The sequence below is a fragment of the Crocuta crocuta genome, unplaced genomic scaffold, assembly GCF_008692635.1.
Source record: "Crocuta crocuta isolate KB4526 unplaced genomic scaffold, BGI_CrCroc_1.0 scaffold334, whole genome shotgun sequence".
Taxonomy (NCBI): domain Eukaryota; kingdom Metazoa; phylum Chordata; class Mammalia; order Carnivora; family Hyaenidae; genus Crocuta; species Crocuta crocuta.
The window spans coordinates 754,020-773,553 of NW_027533260.1; the positions used below are offsets into that span (position 1 = coordinate 754,020).

Below are 19,534 nucleotides of genomic sequence, written 5' to 3' on the forward strand. Positions count from 1 at the left end.
TTCCAGCGCCCAGAGGCTCTGGTCCCAGGGATCCAGCCAGGGGGCGTTCCCTTCTCTTCCCTGTGCAAACATGGAGCCCAAGGAAAGGGCTGCGTTCTGGGGCCTTATCTGCCTAGACAAAGCCTCTGTCCGTCTCCAATAACTCCTGGGCTCCGTCTACAAAAGGGAGGGAGGCAGGAGGAGAAATTTCTCAGCCCCCACTCCACTCCCCCCTGCCACCACGGCCTGTGCTGCACTAGTTCCCCTTCCGTGGTGGCCACAGCTCTGTCACGGGTTCCTGTTGGGGCTTCCGTGGCCTCCCCCACATTCCGGGCATTTCCCTCCCTGACAGAAGGATCTGGATCCGGGCTCCTGCCCTGGTCCCTGCGGACATGGTGCCTCTGCTGCTGCTGCCCCTGCTGTGGGGGGGTGAGTGGGCCGGGGCAGGACGGCTGGGCTCAGGGGGGAGGGGACTGGAGCCCCGGCTGAGCCTCCATGATCCCTCAGGGTCCCCACAGGACGATCCAGGGATCCAGCTGCGAGTGCAGGAACCCGTGACGGTGCAGGAGGGTCTGTGTGTCCACGTGAGCTGCTCCTTCTCCTACCCCTGGAGAACTGGGTCTTTTAGGAAGGTGCTCTACGTATACTGGTTCCGGGGTTCGGACACCTCAAGCTACAGTCATCCTGCGGCTACAAACAACCCAGGGAGACCAGTGAGGACAGACACCAAGGGCCGATTCCAGCTCACCGGGGACCCCTGGGCTGGCGACTGCTCCCTGAGAATCAGAGAGGCCCGGAGGAGCGACGAGGGAGTCTACAACTTCCGAGTGGAGAGAGGAGAGGACGTGAAATACACTTACAGAGATATGCCGCTGACTGTGAAGGTGACAGGTATGGCAGGGGTCCTGGGAGAGGGCTCTGGGGGTGGACACCCCCTCTTAGAGCAGGCCAGGACTCTAGAACATTCCCTGCTCCAGGTCTTGGGGCTGGGACAGTCGGAAGAGATACAGGCCCAGGGTCAGCTTGGGCCCCATGGCCCCATCCTCTCAGGGTCACACTGAGGGTCATCACCTCCTGGGGCCCAGGCACCTCCCTCTCTCGTCCTCAGCTCTGACACTGGAACCAGACATCCACGTCCCGGAGCCCCTGGAGTCTGGCAGGCCCGCACAGCTGACCTGCAGCCTGCCGGGGTCCTGCGAAGGGGGAAGGTCTCTCACATTCTCCTGGGCGGGGGCTGCTCTGGACTCACTGGACCCCAACACCCTGCACTCGTCGGTGCTGGGCTTCACCGCGAGGCCGCAGGACCATGGCACCAACCTCACCTGTCAGGTGAAACTGCCAGGAGCTCAGGCCACCCTGGAAAGAACCATCTGGCTCAATGTCTCCTGTGAGTGCTGGGCAGGGGGTGTGGGTAGGGCACTGCTAGGTCCCTCAGGGCAGTGGGATTGAGTAGGTAGGGGGGGTGGGGGTGAGGTGAGATGGCAAGGGTGGCCATGCACACCTTCCCGGTGCTCCCCTACCCTCCCTGGGTGCTGGGTCAGCTTCTATCCCAATCATCACCTCTGAAGCAGGACAATATCTTTCTATCCCAGATGCTCCCCACAACCTCACCATCAGCATCTTCTTCAGCAATGTCACAGGTAGGAAAGCCCCCTTCTTGGGGGCTGGGGCCTGGCCTGGGGTGGGAGGCTGTGCAGTCAGCTTCCAGCAAGGGACCATCTGCCTCAATGTCTCCCGTGAGTGCTAGAGGGAGGGCTGGGTCCCAGGAAGCAGTGGATCCAATGGGGGAAGGAGGGATCCAATCCTGGGATCCTTTTCCCCGTAGAGATGGGGGTAGGACTGAAAGTCCCGTCCAAGGTTGTCACTTCTTGGGCTTCTGGAACAAAGGGCATGAGCCCACCCCTCTCAGACACCTTGCAGTTGATGCTCACTCACATTTTGCAGGGACACAACACAGGTAGGAAAGATCCTCTCTTTCCTGGGGCTGTGATAAGAGCTGGGTCTCTCCTGCTCAGGCTCTGGACTCAGGGCTTGGGGATGAGACCCTCCCCCACTCCTCAGCCCCCTGTGTCTGGGTCACCCCCCTCCCCCACTGGTGTCCCCATCATGGATCCTACCTCTATTGTCTCTGGTTTGTATGTATTATTTATGTTTTATTTTGACAGAGGTCTGATTGACACATAACATTGTATTCGTTTTCACCTGTACAACACAATGATCTGGGGTTTGTGTGTATTGCAAAATAATCACAAGTGCGGTTAACATCCACATCACACAGAGTTAAAATTCTTTTTCCTTGTGGTGAGAACATCTAAGACCTACTCTCTTAGCAACTTTCAAGTCTACGGTACAAGAATTATAGTCTCCGTGCCTGCACCTTACATCATGGGACTTACTCGTTCTATAACTGGATGCTGGTCCCTTTTGACCTTCTCCATTGCTCATTACTTTTAAAGTCTATGGTTTTTTAAATTTATTTTAACTTTTATTTTAGAGAGGGGAGCAGAGGAAGAGAGAATCCCAAGCAGGATCCACGCTCAGCACAGAGCCTAACACAGGGCTGGATCCCATAACCCTGGGATCAGTTTCTGAGCCACAGAGTTAGATGCCAGATGGACTGAGGCATCCAGGGGCCCAAAGTCTATGTTCAACTGTAGTAACACAGACACAAGGAAACACTGACTATCGTCACCACGTTTAAGGGTAGAGCTCAGCAGTGTCAGGTCCAGTCTGGAGCTGTGCAAGCGCCCTGAAGACCTCCCCATAGCTCACAGCACGGAAACTCTGTGTCCATGAGACACGGACTCCCCCATCCCCCACTCCCTGGCAGCCTCCCTTCCACCTTCTGACTCTCCAGGTTCTGCTCCCTGGGCGGGAGTTTCTGTCTGCCCTCCTTCATTTCTGATCTGGTCATTTGTGGAAGATTCTTCCGTGTCCCCCTTGTCGACAGCTCCCGCCAGACCCCTGTTTCTCTCTGTCTCCACGTTCCTGGGGGTGCCCGCTCTGTCCCATGTCTCCTCCTGTGACCCCAGGGCCCCTGCATGTGCTCCTTAACACAGGCCGGATCTGGACCCCATGCTAGGACACCCCTGCTTGCCAGCACCCCTCTCCCCATGAATCAGTGATTCTGCAGAACCTCACTTCCCAAATCATTTCCTTCTTCCTGCGTTGGCCCACACCCAGCTCCACTCTGATCCTGGAGGCTGAAACATTGCCTCAGCCTCCTCCTCAGTCTCCTCCTCAGCCTCCCTGCCTCCTGGTCAGTCTCTCCTATGCAGTCCCCACTTGGCCCCAGAAGGATCTGTCTACCCCAGCGCTGCTTCTGCATTTCCCCTGCTGAAGCCCCTCCTGCTTCCCAGTAACCTCAGGGCAAAGCTCAATGCGCCCAGCCTGGCACTCAAGGTTCCAGTATTTCTGACCCTGCCTTCTTTCCCTCCACGATCCTGTCTCTCCTGGTTCTCCCTCACCAGTTTCGGGTGCGCATGGGCCTCCCTCACCTGCCGGGCCACCAAGTCTTGGCTCATCTCCACTGGGAGCCGCCCACCCACCACTCAGCCTCCCCACCTCAGCACAACCCCCGTCTTTCTGGTGGCCTCACTTGCCCACCAGGGTCATTAATCGGCCATGAGTAGCCCCTCCATCGGCCCCTGTCTCGTGGCCCTGTCTCTCCACCTGTGGCTCTGCGGGAACACCCAGGAGGAGACTCCTGTGGCAGCTCCACCCACCTCGTGGTGAATGTCTTCCCCAGTCCTGAAGACGCTGTACAATGGGACGTCGCTGCCGGTCCTGGGGGGGCAGTTCCTGCGACTGGTCTGCATGGCTGACAGCAACCCCCCTGCGGTGCTGAGCTGGTCCCGGGAGGGGACAGCCCTGCGCCCCTCCCAGCCCTCAGCACCCGGGGTCCTGGAGCTGCCCCACGTAGGGCCTGGAGATGAAGGGGAATTCACCTGCCAGGCTCGGCACCCACTGGGCTCCCAGCACATTTCCTTCAGCCTCTCTGTGCAAAGTGAGTTGCAACACAGATTCTGGGGGTGGACAGCCTGGCCAGGTGTTTGAGATGTGGAAGGGCCTGGAACCTGGGGACAGAACTCATCCTCTGTCCCTCCTTCCCCAGGAAGCCTCTTTTCCTGCAACTGTGTGACCGGGGAGCAGGAGGGCTCCTGGCCCCTGGTCCTCACCCTGCTCAGAGGGGCCCTCATGGGGGCTGGCTTCCTCCTCACCTATGGCCTCACCTGGATCTACTACAGTAGGTGAGCGGGCTGTCCCTGCCCAGGGAAGTCTCCAGGAGGTCCCTGAGTTCCAGGTGGCGCTGAGCTGTCCCACCCGCCTGGAGTTATAATGAAAGGGGCAACTCTCTGATCTGAGACCCATGTTGGCTCTGCAGGTGTGGAGGCCGCCAGGGAGCAAGGCTGAGAGTCCAGTCGGAGCCTCCCTCCTTCATGACACAGGACTGAGGTGTGGCCCTGGGGCCCAGGGGGACAGAGGTGGGGCCGTCATGCTCAGCCTCTTTCTGGGAGCTCTGAACTCGAACCGGCTCCGGTGTGCCCCGGGGAGTGTGATCTGGGGATGTGACGGAGTGGCAGCGTGAGGAGGCCTCACCATCCAAAGTAGGGACTACTTACGTTTGTGGAGGGGGTGTGGCCCGCCACGCCATTCGGGGCCACGGGGGCAGAGGCAGGTGCGGAGAGGCCTCCCCAGGTCCCGCAGAGACCTGTGGGAAAGGCCAGGCCGAGAGAGCCAGGTGGGATCAGCTAGTGGGAGTCATCCTGGGGGCCTTGGCCTGGAGGGTTGGCTCCAGGTGTCTGGGACCTGTCCTGGGTGGGGGAAACGGTGGCCTGGCGTGGGGGTGAGGGAAAAGGGGTGTTTGGGGGACACGGGCTGGGGACTGGTTGCTTTGCTCTGAAGGGAGAGCTCCTGGCAGAGCCCTCTGCCATCCGGAAGCCCTAGCCTGGCCTGGGAGGGGCGGGCTCCCCCCGGATGGCAAGCTTTCCAAGATGTCAGTCATCACAAGATACAGGAAATAAACAACCTGACTAATCCAACCCCACGGGCCCCCCGTGTTTGTGCCTGTGCGTGGGTCTCTCTGCTCAGCCTCCTCCTCCTTGCTGGTGTCAGCCCTCCTTCCCTCCTCCTCTCCCTCCCCAGCCCTGCCCCTGGGAAGGGATTGAACTGCATTCACGGTTACTTCCCATGACCCAGCCCAATATAAGCCTTGAACTCCGAACCTTGAGATCATGTCCTGAGCCTGAATCAAGAGTTGAACGTTTAACCGACTGACCCCCATAGGCACCCCCAGAACAGGACATGTAATCATGAATACAAGTCAAGGGCACCCTGGTGGCCAGTCCTTTGAGCGTCCAACTTGGCTCAGGTCATGATCTCACAGTTCATGGGTGTGAGTCCCACTTTAGGCTCTGTGCTGACAGCTCAGAGCCCGGATCCTGCTTCGGATTCCGTGTCTCCCTCTCTCTGCCCCTCCCCCATGCACACTCTTTTCTCTCTCTCTCTCTCTCTATGTATATATTTTTATCTATAACTTATAAAAAATTACAAATACAAGTTTGAGTAAAGTGCAACACAAACATTGATTTTACCATTGATGTCTCTGTGGAAGTTCCTAGAGCAAAATTATGTCTTAATCTTCTCTTCCTTTTGCTGAACAGCTTTCAACCAAGATTTTTCGTGTGTTCATTGTGTTTTGAGCCTAACTTAACTAGAGTAAAATATGCAAATCTGAAGAGTGGAGGTGGATGAGTGCGTCCCTATGTGAACACCCTTGCTTCCACCACCAAGTTCAGCCTACAGATTCCTTCCACTTACTCCTGGAGGTCAGGTGCCACCATTGCAGTGGGGAGGGGGAGCGGTGGGCGGGTAGCCCTGGGGGAGATGTGCGGAGACCTGAGGGCCCTGCAGATGAGGGGAGGCGCCCCTGTGCCTGCAGCTGGGCAGGAGTTCTGGAAGCCCCATGTACAGGATCACAGTGGGAGAGAAGGCAGCTTAGAAACTTTGGGGCCTGAGTGCCGAGCTGAAGGCATTGGGCTTTGTCTTAGGCCCTTCAAGTAAAATCCTTACAAGTGTACCACCTCCTCTCTTGTGTCCCTGCAGATGCCTTCTCTCGGGCTTTGTGTGCCGCAAATGGGGGCTCAGATATTACTTATGCTTTAGGGTCTGACTTCCTTCTCTCGGCGTTATGTTTTTCAGGTTATCCATCCATGTTGTAACACGAATCAGTAATTCATTTGGTTTTGGTATTGCTTTTGCTTGTTTTTTAGTTTATTTAATTATTTTGAGGGGGCAAAGGGGCAGAGAGAGACGGAGAGACAGGATCCCAAGAATACTCCACACTGTCAGCCCAGAGCCCAACATAGGGCTCAAACCCACAAACGTGAGATCATGACCTGAGCTGAAAAGAAGAGTCAGATGTTTAACCACTGTGTGACACAGTCCTCCCTATTTTTGCTTTTAATTAGTATTCGATTCTATTTAATTAGGAGTCTACTATTCTACTCTTTAATGAGTAATCTATGCATATCTGCCAGCGGTTTATTCTTAAATACAGTGACTACATTTGTTCCCGGGGTTTGGATATTATTTATAATGATTAATTTATATGATTTTTTTCATTTGTTTAAGTAGGCTCCATTATCACCTTGGGTCTTGAACTCATGACCCAAAGATTAAGAGTGGTAGGCTCCACTGACTGAGCCAGCCAGGCACCTGCAATAGGAAAGTTTCAATAAAACAGAAGGAAGGACTCTGATCCATCATGAGGTAGGCATGTCATCAGCTACAGAGGATGGCATTAAAGAGTTCTCCCAAATAGTCAGATGAATACACACCCCCTCCACCACGTTGATGGTTTCTTTTAATATTTTACTTTGTTAAACTTTTTAAGTTTTATTTATTTATTTTCAGAGAGAGAGAGAATGTGGGGGGTGGACAGAGGAGAAGGGGAAGAGGATCCAGGGTGGTCTCTTGCTGTCAGCACAGAGCCCTATGTGGGGCTCGAACTCACAAACTGTGACATCGTGACCTGAGCCAAAGTCAGACATTTCACCGACTGAGCCACCCAGGCGCCCCCCCATGTTCATGGTTGAAAGTTCTAACCTCGCTCCATCAGCAATTTCCCTTCTAGGCAGACAGATGCACAAAGCACTGAGAGCAGGGACTTCCATGGATGTTGTACCCCGTCTTCTTGGAGCTTCCTCCCCACAAGCTGGCAGCAGCCAGTTCCTGTCAGTGGGGAAGTGGAGAAACCCCATGGTACACACACACATTGGAATATATTCAGCCGAGAGAAGGAAGGAACTCCCAACACATGCTACACATGGGTGAACGTTGAGGACGTGATGTAAGGGAGAGAAGCCAGACAGAAAATGGGAGGTACATGGAGCCTGGTCAGAGTCATGGAAACAGAAAGCAGAATGGTGGCTATTAGGGGCTGGGAGAGGGGGAAATGGAGAGTCATTTTGGGAAGATGAGAAAGTGCTCGAAATAGACGATGGTGATGGCTGCGGAACAGGTTGAATGTACGTAATAGTGTTGAAGGGTATACTTTTCGTATTATAATGTTTTTAGACATTTAGTTTTGAGAGACAGTGTAGGTGCAGGGGAGGGGCAGAGAGAGGGTGAGATACAAATCTGAAGCAGGTTCTAGGCACTGAGCTGTCAGCACAGAGCCTGAGGAGGACTCGAACTCAAGGGCCATGAGATCATGACCTGAGCCAAAGTCAGACGCTTAACCCACCAAATCACCCAGGTGCCCCGTAAAGTGTATACTTAAAAATGGTCAAGGCGCCCCACGAATGTATGGCCAACTAATCTCTGACAAAGCAGGAAAGAATATCCAATGGATAAAAGACAGCCTCTTTACAGATGAACTGGACAGCAACACACAGAAGAATGAAACTAGATCATTTTCTCACACCATACACAAAAATAAAGTCAAAATGGATAAAGGACCTGAATGTGAGACAAGAAACCATCAAAACCCTAGAAGAGAAGGCAGGACAAAACCTCCTTGAGCTCAATCGCAACAATTTCTTACTTGACACATCCCCAAAGGCAAGGGAATCAAGAGCAAAAATGAACTACTGGGACCTCATCAAGATAAAAACTTCTGCACGGCAAAGGAAACCATTAATGAAACTAATAGGCAACTGATGGAATGGGAAAAGATAGTTGCAAATGACATATCAGATAAACGGCTAGAATCCAAAATCTATAAGGAAGTCACCAAACTCCACACCCGAGAAACAAATAATCCAGTCAAGAAATGGGCAGAAGACATGAACAGACACTTCTCCAAAGAGGACATCCAGATGGTCAACAGAGACATGAATGATGCTCAGCGTCCCTCCTCATCAGGGAAATACAAATCAAAACCACACTGAGACACCACCTCACACCAGTCAGAGTGGCTAAAATGAACAAATCAGGAGGCTCTAGATGCTGGCGGAGATGTGGAGAAACGGGCACCCTCCGACACTGCTGGTGGGAATGTAAGCTGGTGCAACCCCTCTGGAGAACAGTGTGGAGGGTCCTCAAAAAATTAACAATAGAACTCCCCTGTGACCCAGAAATAGCACAGCTAGGAATTTACCCGAGGGATCCAGAAGTACTGATGCATAGGGGCACATGTACCCCAATGTTCGTAGCAGTACTCTNAGTTGCAAATGACATATCAGATAAACGGCTAGAATCCAAAATCTATAAGGAAGTCACCAAACTCCACACCCGAGAAACAAATAATCCAGTCAAGAAATGGGCAGAAGACATGAACAGACACTTCTCCAAAGAGGACATCCAGATGGTCAACAGAGACATGAATGATGCTCAGCGTCCCTCCTCATCAGGGAAATACAAATCAAAACCACACTGAGACACCACCTCACACCAGTCAGAGTGGCTAAAATGAACAAATCAGGAGGCTCTAGATGCTGGCGGAGATGTGGAGAAACGGGCACCCTCCGACACTGCTGGTGGGAATGTAAGCTGGTGCAACCCCTCTGGAGAACAGTGTGGAGGGTCCTCAAAAAATTAACAATAGAACTCCCCTGTGACCCAGAAATAGCACAGCTAGGAATTTACCCGAGGGATCCAGAAGTACTGATGCATAGGGGCACATGTACCCCAATGTTCGTAGCAGTACTCTCAACAATACCAAAACATGGAAAGAGCCTAAGTGTCCATCAACGGACGAATGGATCAAGAAGATGTGGTTTATCTATGCAATGGAATACTACATGGCAATGAGAAAGAATGAAATCTGGCCATGCGTAGCAACATGGGTGGAACTTGAGGATGTTAGGTTGAGCAAATAAATCAGGCAGAGGAAGATAGCTCCCATATATTTGCACATATAGGTGGATTAGGAGGAAGCTAACGGGGAACCATGGGGGACAAGAAGGGGAAAAATAGTTGGGGAGAGGGAGGGAAGCAAACCATGAGACACTCTTGAAGGCTGAGAACAAACTGAGTGCAGATGGGGCTGGGGAAAGGGGAAGGGAGATGATGGGCATGGGGAAGGGCACTTATTGGGATGACCACTGAGTATTAAATGTAAACCATCTTGACAATAAACTATTTAAAAAAAAATAATGGTCAAGGGGCGCCTGGGTGGTTCAGTCCATTAAGCGTCTGACTCTTGATTTTGCTTCATATCATGATCTGAAGGTCGTGGGATTGTGCCCCGTGTCGGCTCTGTGCTGATTGTAGACCCTGATTGGGATTCTTTCTCACTCCCCCCTCCCCCATCTCAAATATAAAGAATTTTTTGAAATAATAAAATAACATGGTCATTTTTGTGTTATGTTTACTGTACCAAAACAAAACCTTACTATACATACTGAAGTCAGACCAAATGGAAACAGGTGATGGACTGAAGCTGCCCGAGGTTCAGAAGCCAGATCAGAAAGAAGAAGTCACAGCCACCCTGACTCTTCTCTCTGCTCCGGAGCCCATCCTCTGGCCCAGGGCGCACAGCTGTCCTGCTTGGAGCCCTTGATCATGGCTGCCACCTACCCCGGGCCTCGCCACACGGTATGGTACACTCAGGGACAGGCGTTAGGAGTCCGTTCTCAGTTCTCTGTCTCATTGAGATGTTGGCCACATTGTGCTGCTGCACCTGACTGTCATCTAAGATCACAGCTGCAGAATTCAGTTTTATGGCACAAACCAGTACAGCAAAGCCTGCACCCTGCTCAGGACTTTTTAATTAAATTTATAAAAAGTTATTTGAGAGAGAGAGAGAGAGAGAGCGGGAGAGAGCAGGAGGAGAGAGAGAGCATCTTTTTCTTCTTTAATGTTTATTTTTGAGAGAGAGTGAGCACATGGGAGGGGCAGAGAGACGGAGAAAGAGGACTCAAAGGAGGCTCTACGCTGAGACCACAGTGCCAGACGTGGGGCTCAACCTCACAAACCGTGAGATCATGACCTGAGCCAAAGTCAGACGCTTAACGGACCGAGCCACCCAGGCGTCCCAGAGGGAGAGAATATTAAGCACCCAACTGGGGCCTCAATCCAAGACACTGGCATCGTGTCCTGAGCTGAAATCAGGAGTTGGACGCTCAACTGACTGAGCCACGCAGGCGCCCCTCATCCTAATCAGATTTAACAGCCACAGAAGGTGACGGGATCTCCCACACGTACTCACTGCAGGGAAGCCAAAGCTGCCAACCCAGCGTAATACAGGAGAGAGTTCCCGAGGGTGACGCGTGATTGTCACAGGCAAGCTGATGTCCTTTCCCCCAGCAGGAGAACAAAAGCTTCTGGCCTGCATTCCCAGCTCTAAATCCAAGTGTATTTGGTGGCAGGGGGACGTTCCAAGACCCCCCAGGCGATGCCCAAAACCAGCAATCCTATATGTATTATGTTTCTTCTCTCTCTAGGAACCGATAATAAAGGTAAAGATATATACGAAGCACAGTAAGATATTAACCACGGGAAGTAATAAGAAAGCATGACCACTGCAACAATTTACTGCCCTACAGGTACGTGAATGGGATCTCTGTGTCTCTCCCCAAATTTCCTCTTGTGCTGTCCTCACCCTTCTTCTGAACGTGATGATGCGGATGATCAGAAGGCTACTTTCTGAGATGAAGTGAATGGAACGAGGTAGCCTTGTGATGTAGCGCTAGGCTGCTATTGACCTACCGGGTCTGAGGAAAGGCAACCAGACCGCAGCTGACCTCTGGGGAACTGAAACCACACAGAGTGAAACTGTGCATAGGGCGCCTGGGTGGCTCAGTGAGTTAAGTGTCCGACTTTGGCTCAGGTCATGATCTCACGGTTCATGGGTTCCAGTCCCGCATCAGGCTCTCTGCTGACTGCCTGCTCAGACCTGAAGCCTGTTTCAGATTCTGTGTCTCCCTCTCTTCTCTCTGTCCCTCCCCTGTGAATGCTGTCTCTCTCTCTCTCTCTCTCTCTCTCTCTCTCTCTCTCAGAAATAAATAAAACATTGAGAAACAAAAACAAACAAAAAGAAAAAGAAAAACAAATAAAGAAACTGTGGATAAAGGGGACCCACCAGCGTGTCAGGCAGTTTTGCAAAGTGACTGAGCTCCTTGACATTGTCACCAGCAGGGTCTGAAGATGTCTGACTCCTCTGCACTCCCTCCAACACTAGAGAGAATCAGGCTTTTCCATGTTAGCCCCCACCCCGGTGTGTGCAGATGCTTTGTTTTTTAATGACTCTTAGTCGGAAGTCTGACTTAGGTCTCAGCATTTTATTTTTTTAAACGTTTATTTATTTGGAGAGAGAGAGCGTGTGCACCCAGAGGTGGAGGAGAGAGAGAATCCCAGGCAGTCTTCACACTTTGAACCCAGAGCCCGATGTGGGGCTCGAACCTACGAACTGCGAGATCATGACTGGAGCCAAATCAAGAGTCAACACTTCAGTTACTGAGCCACCCAGGTGCCTCTAAAGATATTTTTATTTTTCAGTATTTTCTACATTCCTTGTGTGGCTCAGACTCATATCCCGAGATGAAGAGTGGCATGCTCTACTGACTCAGTCAGCTAAGGTTCCCTACTTCCATACAAATTTGATAACAAGTTGTCAAGTTCCACAAAAATCACCCGGGGATTGGTTGATATATTGCTCTGATGCTGCATATTAACTTAGGGAGAGGTGACTTTTATACAATATTGTTTTAAACCCATTAACACAACATCTTTTTCAATTTACTTACATATTTTTAAAATATTTTGAAATGCAATGTTTTCATTTCTTTTTCTGAGAGAGAGAAGGCGCAAGAGAGCAAGGGGAAGACAGAGAGAGGAGGGTGAGAGAGAGAATGCCACCAAGGGCAGAGAGTGGGCAGAGAGAGAGAGAGAGAAAGAGAAATGGGGCCCACACTCACCTGATGTGGGACTTGAACTCGCAAACCCTGAGATCATGAACTGAGCTGAAGTCAGAAGCTTAATGACGAAGCCACCGAGGATCCTTACAAAGTGTTTTTTACCATTTATTTATTTCTGGGAGACAGAGAGACAGAGCATGAGCAGGGGAGGAGCAGAGAGAGAGAGGGAGACACAGAATGCGAAGCAGGCTCCCAGCTCTGTGAGCACAGAGCCCAATGAAGGGGTTTGAACTCTCAAACTTTGAGATCATGACGTGAGCCAAAGTCAGACGCTTAGCCTACTGAGTCACCCAGGGGACCCATATCTTGCCTATTGTAAATACTGCTGCAAGGAACACACAGGTGCATATATCTTTTGAGAGAGTGCTTTCATTTCCTTCACATATATACCAGAAGCCTATTGCTGGATCATATGGTAGTTCCGGTTTTAATTTCTTGAGGAACCTCAGAACTGTTTCTCAGAGTGGCTGCACCAACTTACATTCCCACCAGCAGGGCATGACAGTTCTCTCTTTTCCACATCCACTTGAATGGTTTGTGTTTTTGTTTTAATTTTTTTAATGTTTATTTGTTTTTGAGAGAGAGACAGAGTGTGGGCAGGGCAAGAGCAGAGAGAGAGAGAGAGAGAGAGAGAGGGAGACACAGACTCTGAAGCAGGCTCCAGGCTCTGGGCTGTCAGCACAGAGCCTGACGCGGGGCTCAAACCCACAAACCACGAGATCGTGACCTGAGCCGCAGGTGGACACTTAACCGACAGAGCCCCACATGCGCGCCTGCACTTGAATGGATTTAAGGAAATGGTAAGTGATCCTATTCCAGAATGTTCGTGGTTTTCAGCTAGAGGGTGAGTCACACTGAACCTCCAGGACTTTCCCCTTTTAAAACATATTTCCTACTATGAGAGAGCATTTTGTTTTTACAGAGAGAACACGATCAGGGGGGAGTGGCCGAGGGAGAGAGAGAAAGAGGGAGACAGAGAATCTCAAGCAGACTCCATGCTCAACGTGAAGTGGGGCTCCATCCCACCACCCTGGGATCATGCCCGGAGCCCAAATCAGGAGTCAGATGCTTAGCGGAAAGAGCCACCCAGGCGCCCCACACGGACTAACTTCTAAGCCGCCTCCGCATAGCTTTTACAATCGTGCTGCCATCAAAGGCCCAACAACCCTTACAGGGGAAAGGGGCGGCCTTTTCATGGCGAGGGCAGTACTCACTGTTCCCCACGACCACACAAGCACAGGCGAACAACAATAAGGTGAAATCACTGCACTCCATTCCTATTTGTCTTTGTAAAGCATGTTTTGCCTAAATCCCCCTTTTCTATCTAGACCGAGGCAGGTGAACCCCAGAGGGTGGTTGGTTTTTTTTTTTAGGTCTGTGCTCAAATGTCACCTTCACACCATGGGTTCCTTGACGGATCTCTCTCAGTGATGCCCTCCCCTCTCCCTCATGGCTCACCACTTCCTCATCTGACTTTCTCTCAGAGTTTAGCAAACTTTTCCTTAAAGGGCCAGGGCAAGTGTTTTCAGCCATAGCGACTCTGCATACGGGTTTTCAACTCTTACTGTAGCACAGAAGCAGCCATACATCACAACCAGATGGGTAAGTAAGCCTTCGCATACGGTGGCTGCCGGATTTGGCCAATATGCCCTCATTCCAGAGCCCTGTTCCAGACGAAGTCTACGCGAGATCATCTCGGGTTCTTTCATCTCGCGTTACTGAATTGCAGGCTTCGTGAGAGAAGCCACATGCGTTTGTTCACTGGATCTCCAGTGCCAAGGGAGACTGGCATCGACTCCAGTGTTCACTGGAAAACAGAAACCCACCCACAAAATACCCCCTAGTCCTCCCGCACCTATTTCCTGCCTCCAGTGGCGGACGTGCTCCTTCGGATCCATCTGCCCCCTCAGTCTGGCTCCCTGGATTTTACATTAACCAGACTCTGCCCTCCTTTATAGCAGAGGAGGGTTTCCTCCATTCTGGAAGCCCAAGGTGCATCAGAATACTTAGCACACACACTCCCTAGATGTGCTTTGGAAGAAGAAACCGATCGCCACAAGAAGATGGAGGTAAGAATGGAGAAGGCTAAGCGGTGATGGGATAGGGGTTTCTAGGGAAAAGAGGATCCTGGCAGTGAGCGCTGGCAATTTCCTCCGATTCTAGAAAACGGGGATGATCTTCTAGTCTACGTTTGTCAAACATACCTGGAGGGCTTTGTTCTAATGCCGGTGCCCGACCTTCAGACGGACCACCGTGTGGTGCCTCAAGGGAAATTTAGTGCTAACCAAACGCACCACTTCAAAAAGTGAAGGAGACAGTGTAGTGTGCGCAAGGATGAGCTGCTGTGGACACCAGCACATAAGAAAGAAAACTTCAGGGGCGCCTGGGTGGCTCAGTTGGTGAAGCGACCGACTCTTGATCTCAGCTCAGCTCATGATCCCAAGGTTTGTGAGACGGAGCCCCGCTTCCACTCTGAGCTGACAGGGAAGCCTGCTTGGGAGTCTCTCTCTCTGCCCCTCCCCTGCCTGTGTGCCCACTCGCACTCTCTCAAAAAAAGAAATAAACTTTTTTTTTTTTTAAAAAGAAGACTTAAAACCCAGAATAACACGTACCCCTGACAACTGGACAGCTCCAGTGGAAAATCTGAATCTGGATCACGGTGCAATTGTATTGCTTTCCAGTTAAGCACATTGCTAGAAATCTCTCGAAGCAGAAAAAGATACTTCTTAGGATTTCAAATGAGGGGCGCCTGGAGGGCTAGGTCTGTTGAGCATGTGACTTAGCTCAAGTCATGATCTCGCGGTCCGTGGGTTCGAGCCCCGCGTAGGGCTCTGTGTTGACAACTTGGAGCCTGGAACCTGCCTCAGATTCTGTTCCCCCCTCTCTCTCTCTGTGTTCCTCCCCTGCTCGCACCGCCTCTTTGTCAAGAATAAACAAAGATAAAAAACATTTTTTAAAGAAATTCAAATGAGAAGATTCCATAATAAAGAGTGCTGTCTTATTACATAGTTTCTGACAGACTCCAATATCCTAGGTGCCGGAGAGAAATTCTAATGCAGTTGTTAGTAAAAAATGAACCGCATTTACACTCAAAAGGTGATATTACAAGATTCTAGTGTCACCTGTCAAGACAGGAATGTCTACAACAGAAGTTCCAGTAAGCACTTAGGATGAAGGGCATCAGAATACCAGAGCAAGCAAAATACACGTACATTAACTCCCAATTTGAGAAATCAAGAGAATGTGTGTGTAAATTGATACACACTGTCTAGTTGGTAGTTAGTTTGTAACTCAATTAGGACAAGACGTTCCAGCCTATGCTCTCTTCCTGTGGCTCTGTCTGTTCCAAAAGGACCCCTACAGCTCAGCAGAGGGTAGATCTGAGACATTTGCTTCATGTAAAGATCTGCCAGATACTAAGTACCAAGGGTAAGTATAAGGAACAGAACAAGCATCAGCATACAGACGTTCTTGCGAGATTTTCTTTTCTGATCCTAAGCAGCTTGGGTGTGGAATCTGACCAGTGTAGCTCCTTCTGCACGTACCTCTGCTCTGAGCTTTCTACGTTGGCTTCCGAGCTGTCACTTGGGTCTCCTTGGGCACGGATCATCAAGGCCAAGACTTAAGACATCTGAGGGACATCCAAAATGTCAGCCTGCAGCTGCCGAATTGCCCTTTCGCTCTCTTGAGTAAGTTCCAGATCCTGCTCCGGGGTGGCCGCGTCATGCCCCTGGTTCTGCATCCGGTCCCACTGGTCATGGCCAGCATAGGACAGGAGCTGCTCTCTCTTGGCCTCCCCTCCGCAGAGAGGAGGATGCAGCTCTCTCTCTGGCAACCCTCTCCTTTTCGTTAGCAGATACTCACCCGCCCAGCCTGGAAATCCTTCAAGGCCCCAGAGAAGTCATTCAGGAGGCGTTGTTTGTTCTTTCCAGAAGCTCCAGTTCTGTAATTCATTTCTTTCCTGGGCAAGGTGATTCGGGGAATATTGCACCTGTTGCAGATTTTCCTCTGGATGCTTGAGTCCCGCTGACTTCCTGGTAGGCTCAGCGAATTCTTTATGTGAGCAGTGGCTGTGCGGATCGGCTGGAGGTTGCTGTGGAGCCCCGCAGCTGGGGCTCAGAGGGCCCCAGGTCTGGTGTAGGGGCTGGAGGGCATGATGAGGGCCTCAGCCCCACGGGGCCAGCACGGAACTCCCGGAATCAGCCCAGCCTGGTTGCTCATGGGAACTGGGAAGAGAAGGGGCTGGAGGGGAAGGGGCTGAGCTGCCCACATGCTCCCTGTCTCTCTTTTCCAGCTGCTCTCGCCCTGTGCTCACCTCACTCTGGACTTCAATGTCATTTGCAAGGGGATCCCTGTCAGACTCACCTTGGACGAGCACCCCGGCCTCCGGGGCCCTCTTTACTTTCACGGGCTGTGTCACAGGCAGAGATGAGACAAGATAGTTTCTCAGCCCCACCTCAGCGCCCCTCCCCCGCCAGGGCCTGTGCTGCCCAAGTTCCCCTTCCGAGGTGACCACAGCTCTGTCACACACGGCTTCCTGTTAGGGCTCCCGTGGCCTCCCCCACATTAGCACATTTCCCTCCCTGACAGACGGACCTGGATCCGGGCTCCTGCCCTGGTCCCTGCGGACATGGTGCCTCTGCTGCTGCTGCCCCTGCTGTGGGGGGGTGAGTGGGCCGAGGCAGGACGGCTGGGCTCAGGGGGGAGGGGGCTGGAGCCCCGGCTGAGCCTCCATGATCCTCAGGGTCCCCGCAGGAGGATCCAGGGATCCAGCTGCGAGTGCAGGAACCTGTGACGGTGCAGGAGGGTCTGTGTGTCCACGTGAGCTGCTCCTTCTCCTACCCCTGGAGAACTGGGTCTTTTAGGAAGGTGCTCTACGTATACTGGTTCCGGGGTTCGGACACCTCAAGCTACAGTCATCCTGCGGCTACAAACAACCCAGGGAGACCAGTGAGGACAGACACCAAGGGCCGATTCCAGCTCACCGGGGACCCCTGGGCTGGCGACTGCTCCCTGAGAATCAGAGAGGCCCGGAGGAGCGACGAGGGAGTCTACAACTTCCGAGTGGAGAGAGGAGACAACGTGAAATACACTTACAAAGATATGCCGCTGAATGTGAAGGTGACAGGTACAGCAGGGGTCCCGGGAGAGGGCTCTGGGGGTGGACACCCCCTCTTAGAGCAGGCCAGGACTCTAGAACATTCCCTGCTCCAGGTCTTGGGGCTGGGACTGTTGAAAAAGATACAGGCCCAGGGTCAGTTTGGGCCCCATGGCCCTGTCCCTCTCAGGGTCGCACTGAGGGTCATCACCCCCTGGGGCCCAGGCACCTCCCTCTCTTCCTCCTCAGATCTGACACAGGAACCAGACATCCACGTCCCGGAGCCCCTGGAGTCTGGCAGGCCCGCACAGCTGACCTGCAGCCTGCCGGGGTCCTGCGAAGGGGGAAGTCCTCTCATATTCTCCTGGGCGGGGGCTGCTCTGGACTCGCTGGACCCCAACACCCTGCACTCGTCGGTGCTGGGCTTCACCGCGAGGCCGCAGGACCATGGCACCAACCTCACCTGTCAGGTGAAACTGCCAGGAGCTCAGGCCACCCTGGAAAGAACCATCTGGCTCAATGTCTCCTGTGAGTTCGGGGAAGGGGGGCGCTGCTGGGTCCCTCAGGGCAGTGGGATTGGACAGGTGTGGGAGTGGGAGTGAGGGGAGAAGGGAAGGATGGCCATCGTACCTTCCCAGTGCTCGCCTACTCTCCCTGGGTGCTGGGTCAGCTTCCATCCCAATCTTCACTTCTGAGCAGGACTGTACCTTTCTATCCCAGATGCTCCCCACAACCTCACCATCAGCATCTTCTTCAGCAATGTCACAGGTAGGAAAGCACCTTCCTTCTTGGGGGCTGGGGCCTGGCCTGGGGTGGGGGTGGGGGCTCAGTTCCCAGCAAGGGCCTGGGGATCAATAGCTTCAATAGGATCAGGTAAGGGAAGAGCAAATGTCCCCACCCTCCCTCCTCCAGTTAGTCTGGGTGCAAACGTGGCACACACACACACACACACACACACACACACTGTCCACCTCCCCTTTCACCGCTGTGGTTTCCCTCCTCCCCCTCCGGCGCCAGCCTCCTCCATTCTGTTTCCTTGCATTCATTGAGTGAAGCCACCAAACAGCCCAGGCATGTCCAGTGGGGGCACTGAGCCTCCTCTGAATATAGGAGGCCCTGACACTTGGGGTCAACCTCTTTTGCACGTAAAGCTCCGCCTTTGAACCCTGATGGACCCAATTCAGGGGGTCAGGGAAGGAGAGGGAGATGCCTGCCAGGTCCTGGCAAGGAGGGAGATGGAGACCGTCAGTCTCCAACAGCTCTCTCTAATGCCTCGCTCTCCTCTCTCTGCATCTCTCCCCGCAAAGCCTTCAGGATTCTGGAAAACACCTCATCCCTTGACATCTGGGAGGGCCAGGCTCTGCGGCTGCTCTGTGCTGCTGCCGGCAACCCCCCTGCCGAGCTGAGCTGGTTCCGGGGGTACCCCGCCCTGAATGCCACCCCCGTGGGCACGAACCACACTCTGGAGCTGCCTCGAGTCCGGGCTGAGGAAGGAGTCCTCACCTGCCAAGCCCAGAACTCGCTGGGCTCCCAGCACGTCTCCCTGCATCTCTCTGTGGTCTGTGAGTGCGGGGACCCCCGGGGGCGGGACGCCCGGGGCCTGGGGAGCAGAGGCGCCGCTGACCCCGCCCCTCCCCCCACCCCGCAGACCCGCCGCGGCGGCTCAGCCCCTCCTGCTCCTGGGAGGGCGAGGGGCTGCGCTGCACCTGCTCCTCCGCAGCCCGGCCGGCCCCCACCCTGCGCTGGCGGCTGGGGGAGGGGCTGCTGGAGGGGAACCGCAGCAACGCCTCCTTGACCGTCACCTCCAGCTCCGCGGGCCCCTGGGCCAACAGCTCCTTGAGCCTCATTGGGCCGCTGGGCTCCGACCTCAGACTCAGCTGCGAGGCCCGGAACGCACACGGGGCCCAGAGCGCCACCGTCCTGGTGCTGCTGCCAGGTCTGGGGGCGTCGGGGAAGGTGGGGCGGAGAAGGGAGTCTGGATCCTAGAAAAGACGGCCTCGGTGGGGGCGGGCGTGGGGGCAGAGGGCCGTCCATGGGACAGGGTGCTCCACCTCGGGCCTGAGCAGGCCCTTCAGCAAGTTCTGCAAAGAGGTAG

At 53.2% G+C, this 19,534-nt stretch overlaps 1 protein-coding gene across 1 annotated transcript in view; it reads left to right on the forward strand.

The window, feature by feature from the left end:
• Positions 1-339: 339 nt before the first annotated feature.
• The window catches only part of LOC144217521 (sialoadhesin-like), a 33,180-nt gene continuing 13,985 nt past the window's right edge, over positions 340-19,534 (forward strand). Inside the window, exons 1-14 of the mRNA XM_077747126.1 lie at positions 340-408; positions 487-870; positions 1,088-1,366; positions 1,572-1,619; positions 3,728-3,985; positions 4,094-4,229; positions 4,364-4,394; positions 16,383-16,849; positions 16,932-17,008; positions 17,086-17,469; positions 17,689-17,967; positions 18,160-18,207; positions 18,747-19,001; positions 19,088-19,375. Of these exons, the coding sequence (XP_077603252.1) occupies positions 372-408; positions 487-870; positions 1,088-1,366; positions 1,572-1,619; positions 3,728-3,985; positions 4,094-4,229; positions 4,364-4,394; positions 16,383-16,849; positions 16,932-17,008; positions 17,086-17,469; positions 17,689-17,967; positions 18,160-18,207; positions 18,747-19,001; positions 19,088-19,375 (2,971 nt within the window). The 5' untranslated portion in view covers positions 340-371. The remainder of the gene's footprint in view (positions 409-486; positions 871-1,087; positions 1,367-1,571; positions 1,620-3,727; positions 3,986-4,093; positions 4,230-4,363; positions 4,395-16,382; positions 16,850-16,931; positions 17,009-17,085; positions 17,470-17,688; positions 17,968-18,159; positions 18,208-18,746; positions 19,002-19,087; positions 19,376-19,534) is intronic.